The sequence below is a fragment of the Pan troglodytes genome, chromosome 2 (assembly GCF_028858775.2).
Source record: "Pan troglodytes isolate AG18354 chromosome 2, NHGRI_mPanTro3-v2.0_pri, whole genome shotgun sequence".
NCBI lineage: Eukaryota > Metazoa > Chordata > Mammalia > Primates > Hominidae > Pan > Pan troglodytes.
This window is the reverse complement of record NC_086015.1, coordinates 144,186,990-144,192,989: the sequence shown is the minus strand read 5'-3', so window position 1 is coordinate 144,192,989 and position 6,000 is coordinate 144,186,990. Positions and strand designations below refer to the sequence as shown.

Sequence of the window (6,000 nt, the reverse complement as noted above, 5' to 3'; positions counted from 1 at the left end):
GAATAACCTAGTGTAGTAAATAAAAAAACACAGGACTAAGATTCAGAGCACTAAAGTCAAAAACTCCAGTTGTGACTAATATTCCTCTGTATTTATTGGATCTATAGGCTATTAAGAAATCACATGAAACCACTGTAGAAACACAGCACTCTATGAACATAAATCTTGAATTGATTCAATACACATTAAGGCAGTCAGCTGTTCTACACAGTGTGAACATAAAGAAACAGAAGGGAAGTCAGGCTGAGGCAGAATCGCTTGAACCCGGGAGGCAGAGGTTGCAGTGACCTGAGATCATGTCATTGCACTCCAGCATGGGCGACAAGAGTGAAACTCCGTATATATATATTAAAAAGGGGGGGGGGGGGCAGGGGGAACATTTAATTACATTTTGCTTGCCTGAGTTTTATCAGTGTATAAATGTCACACTAGAACCTTAAGAAATCGTGAACTCACAAATTACTTCCTCTATCACGGCTCCCAACGTTCAGTAATAAACACACACACACAACTTGGAACACCTGTGCTCAATTTTAACCATTATTTTGCCAGTGCCTTCAGTGCAGAGTACTATTAGTAGAACCAACAATTTCAGATTTATGTCAATGTTGAAATACAAAATATATTTCGTCCTGGTTTCCTCACCTACAAGACTGGACAATGTTTGATGTTAACTACAATTCAGAAAAACTTAAATAAAATAGACAAAATGTAAAGAGGGTTGGCACTACATAGCATTTTATCTTTGTCATTTGTATTTTGATCTAACATGTGGATTCATTTGGTTATTCTAACAAGTTCTCACCTCTGTATTTTTAATATCAACTTTCACAAAGGCTGAAATTAAAACATGAAAAGTGTTGGATAAAAGTCAATAAACCTGTGGAAGATATGCAAGATTTCTTTCTACACTATGAGGAAGTTGGATTACTTGACCTTTGGGTTCCTTCAGACATCACTAGATCTAACAGATACGAAGTGCTCAAGATAAGGTTTTGCTGACTGAATCAAGCGAGCCTAAAACTTAACCTGAAAATGGCAATGGATTTTTGTTCCACACATAGGATAATCCAAAAAAGTGTGATTATATTCTCAATAAAATGTTGATATATTACAGAAAAAGCCATATTTTCATGAGCGTATTTTAATTTTTAAAATTTGAACAATTCAAGTAAAAGTCAGCTAGATAACATAAATACAGAGTAAATGCACATAATTTACAGCCATGTACATAAATGCAAGATACCAAACCTCACATGAATAGTCAAAAATTAACACTTTTGAGGTTCACTATTTAGCTATGTCTGATAGGTTGTAATTGTTCACATAAACGGGGTACACATTCCAAAAGTTTATAAACACAAAAACTGAGTCAAACCAGAATTTTGTTTCTACAAGGAGTAGCATAAAAATCAGTGTGTAGGTTAATGGGAAATACTAAGTACATGATGGAGAAGAGATCTGAGTGGGCAGAAAGTTTGTACATTGTATTTTATGTATTAAAATTCCTCAAATTTAAATCATTCAGAAATACCTATATTCTTAGGAATGTTAAAGTCATTAGATATTTGAGGAGAAAAGGCTGAACTGTACTTATCAGCTCCAAAGGGGGTCCCTAGATTACTAACAGTCTGGGCAGAAGAGCATGTAAACAACAAAAGGCAGGCATGGACAATTCTTGAAGGGCAAGAAATGGATTGATTTTTAACACTTAAATCCTTCAAATCCGAATAAATATTTTTAGTGATTTAAAACCAATCTAAAAATGCTGAAATGTCTGTAACCCAGTAATAGAGCAAACATTATTTTTACCAACCCAAACTCTGCTGGTCCTAACATAGTAATGCTATCCCACAGATAATCTAATGATATTCTATCCTGACTTCAAAGTTACAAATTCACTGTGGGGGACCCATCTAGAAAGGATGGTTCTACAAAGTTACATAATGAGAATCAAACCAACTTTTGGTGATAGTTTTTTTCTTGGGATTAAAACCACTGCATGGTATCCTGAAATCACAATTGCTAATTCTTCAGATTTGAACTTTGAAATTTAAAAGTACAACAATCTAAATAATGTGGACTCTACACCAGAAATAAAAAAGTCATGATAAACAGATGAAAACAAGTTAAAAAAGTCCAATGCTCTGAATATGTGTTTTTGTTTTTAAACATGAGTCAATTTTTTAAAAACTTCAAAGAAATATTTCAGAGATAAACTTTATATATAACTTTTATATATAGTTTTCCTTTTTGAATTATCTCTGTCATACATAAACTATTGCAGATTGTGCTTAGGGAAAAATACAACTGAAATAAACTTCATTGCTCCTTTCTAGTTGTTGCACAAATAAACAATGTTCAAGACTCTAAGATTTCTTTTCTTTCCAGTACATACATAATACTGTTAAAAGCTGAAATATAATGCACTAAAGGTCAACACAAGTTTTACTTGCTAAATACAAATAGAGAATATATGTTTATCCTTGAAGGACACTTGTTATGAATATGCTACAACTAAATAATAAGATGTTCCTTAGCTGCTGGTTTTCATATCATTCTTAATCATTTGTGGGGTATTGAGATCAGTAAGACCAGGGAGAGTCTCTACCTTACATTCAACACAATGAATGTTTATGGGTCTTCACAAGGCAAATGGCACTGTATTAGGCAGTAGAAATGGCACCTGAAAAGGCAAACACGATAGATTCAGACCTTCTCTACAGATTTGTTACAAACCGGTTTTTGGTATGTTCCTCATAATACATGTCAAAGCTGAAATTTACCATAAAAGGTACGAATAATTCCAAAGGTAAGAAAACTGATTTTGCCTTTGGTCTCCAAATAGATTGGAATATTTTTATTCCAATTGAGCACCTCAAAAACATCCAGTTACTGTTGATCACAAGGAAGTTAAAGTGGGGGAATTTAACAGGGCACTATGTTTCACTGGTGACAGCAGAGAAAGCTTGCAATGACACGCTGCAATATTCTATAATGTTGGGGGTACGACAGGGTACACAGAATACCTAAAACATTTATATTAAGGATATCCGAAACAACATACTTAAAACCCAGAAAAATGTTATGAACACTGTTTCTGCCTAATACATGACCAATGTTTTTTTTTTAATCTTAACATGGTATTCTCTCCTACTCTCTCACCCTCCCCCCCAAAAAAAGGCCACAAAGTGCTTTCACGAAGCGTCATTCTTTTAGATAAAGCCATTGCACAAAATGTACAGTTCAGGTATACTGAAATGAGTACCACACTGGCGTCCAATTGCGGCAGTTTTTATACACCAGTATGGCATAGGCGAAGTCTTTTAACAGAATTACAGCAAACACCTTTATAAGAGCCATACAAATAACACATTTAAAGTATTAAAAGGTACAGCTGACTCAATAGCAGAATTTAAAAGCTACATCCTGTTAGCACATTTAACCCAAATGAACTTGAATCTTTCTATGATTTACCACGCAGGAAACTAGGACAGAATAAATTTCTTGTCAAAAGCAGTTTGTTCATTTACACAAAACTAGAAGTCAATTAATGTCACTACCTGCTAAAGCAGACAGCAAGGGGGCCCTTGTCTATAATATTTATACTGTCCCAAATATTGTCACCTTAAAATGGCAAAACTTTAAATTACTATTTTCTCTACAAAATAAATGTAATCTATTATATATAGACCTGGAAAAAACCCAAAAGTTCAAATTCTTAATGTGAAAGCAAGTAGGTAAAGATTCAAAAGTGAAAAAATCTTTTACACTTTATGTAAATGATACTTAAGTATGACAAAGAGGTGATAATTCAAGTTTGTAACTAGTAAGTCACTAAAAAGATAAATGCATTCATTCATGTACCACAAAATCAGAGAAGACACGAGGACATGCCGCAGTCAGTGAAATAGCCAAGAAATCAACATTTTACTAGTTATTTTGTCCCAAACTATTACCATGTGTGTTTGGTATGTTAACAATTTAAATATCCACATTAGGCTAAACATCAAGCACCTGTCAGCAGTGGAAACCAAAACATTTTGATGCTAAAAAATATACAAGATATTTAGACGCTATTTCATTGGTTGTCAAAAACAGTGACTACTGCCAAATAATTAAATTTAAAATATTGTGCCAGGTCCTCTCAGGGAAATGTGAAAATAATACTGACAATCTCATTGTCATTGCTGTTATTTTACTGGAATTAAACAAAGGCCAGAAGTTATAAATTTATGACTGCCAATACTATCTTTGGATAGTTACAATACAGTATGTAAAATTAAGGATGGCTTTGTTTAGAAGACTGCCATAAATCAACAAAACCCAACTGTGTCTGGGGGACATGGTAGAGAAAATGGCAATTTTGAGAGAGGAGTGCTTCTAAAGGCATTTCCTTGGAGGCTCTGAGGTTTTTTTTTTTTTCACATTACTGAAAGGCCAAGTAATGTGGTGTGATTACTATAATTCCTACAACAAAACTTCCACTTAGAATAGTTACATGTTCCCAAACTATTTTTCTTCTGTCTGCCATGCTGGCTTCCATATTCCATGGTCCACTGTAATCTTTTGGTCTTCTTTTTTTGCAGTACAGCAGTCCTCATGCTGCTATCCATTGAGTAGGTAAACCACCAATTCATAGGTGGCCATCATAATGGCTGTGTTTGGAATCTGTCTCACTAGATGAGTTGTCAGACCACGGTAAAGAGACCCATAACCTTCTTCTTGAACAACCAAAGATAGAGTCTGAAAAAAAGATCTGTATTTTGTTCCCTCTTCACGTAGTCTTGTTCTTACAACTTCTGTGTAGGAAAGAAATAAAATTAAACATTATTGATATCTTTATACTCTTCTAATTATAACTGAGCACATCCCATTTATCAGTCTGTAAGTGTAAGCTCAGGATAAAAAAGGATGGCTTCTAATGTGTAGCTTATTGAAACCAGTCACATTATAGTAACATCAAACTTCTAATATGGCCAAAATCATGTACATTAATTATAGACTTTATAGTCTTTGAATGTAAAAAGATACAATATAACAAAAGAGAAGTATCAGTTGTATGCTAGATAAACAGATAAAAGGAAGAATAGAAATGAGAAGGAGGAAAAGGTGAAGAGGCAGTAAAGAGGTGGCATCCAGGATGAATATAAAAAGGATACAGTGAGAAACAAGCAGAAAAGATTTGTTTAAAGTGAGTAGTACAAAGAAACAATAGCATTATTAATCTATTCAAAACAGTCCACATATATGAATGTGAAACATCGTGTGGACAAAGAAGTTGCCAATGTTCCAAACACTAGCTGCCGGCTACAAAACCCAGTCTGGGAATCAGGTAAGCAAAAATCATAAATTTTTAAGAGCTGAATGAACCTTAAAGATTAGTCAGTCCAATTTTTCCTCATTTTAAAAGGCGAGAAATTGGAGCTACTGAGAAATTTTGGCCAGTTGTGGGTAGAAGCTGGGACAAGAACTCACAGCTTCCTATGTAACTACTTTTTTTTTTACATCCACTATTTCTCAAATTTTTTCAACACAGTATTCCAGATGGGCCTAGGGAAAAAGTCTAAAGCAACCCACAGCAATTGTAACTATTTACTTGAAATCTGTTCTGTCTTAAAGATTCGTGCCATTTAACTCCAAAATGTCTTGTTTGGACAGGTGTGGTGGCTCATGCCTGACTAGCATTCTGGGAGGCCGAGGTGGGAGAATCGCTTGAGCCCAGAGTTTGAGACCAGCCTGGGGAACCCAGCAAGACTATGTCTCTACTAAAAATTAAAAAATTAGCTGGGCATAGTGGCCTGAGCTCATAGTCCCAGCTACTTGGGAGGCTGGGGCAGGAGGATTAATTGAGCCTTGGAGTTCAAGGTTGCAGGGAGCTATGATCATGTGACTGTACTCAAGCCTGGGTGACACAGTGAGATCCTATCAAAAAAAAAAAAAAGAACGTATCTTGTTTATCAACTGTACCTCTTCCCGTAATGACATCATCTCACTTCG

The 6,000-nt window shown here is 35.0% G+C and overlaps 1 protein-coding gene across 2 annotated transcripts in view; it reads right to left on the bottom strand.

The window, feature by feature from the left end:
• Positions 1-1,128: 1,128 nt before the first annotated feature.
• The window catches only part of SLC25A36 (solute carrier family 25 member 36), a 38,221-nt gene continuing 33,349 nt past the window's right edge, over positions 1,129-6,000 (bottom strand). For both annotated transcript variants that reach the window (XM_516786.7, XM_063807229.1), the window contains exon 7: positions 1,129-4,802. In XM_516786.7, coding sequence (XP_516786.2) covers positions 4,609-4,802 — 194 coding nt within the window. In that variant the 3' untranslated portion in view covers positions 1,129-4,608. The remainder of the gene's footprint in view (positions 4,803-6,000) is intronic.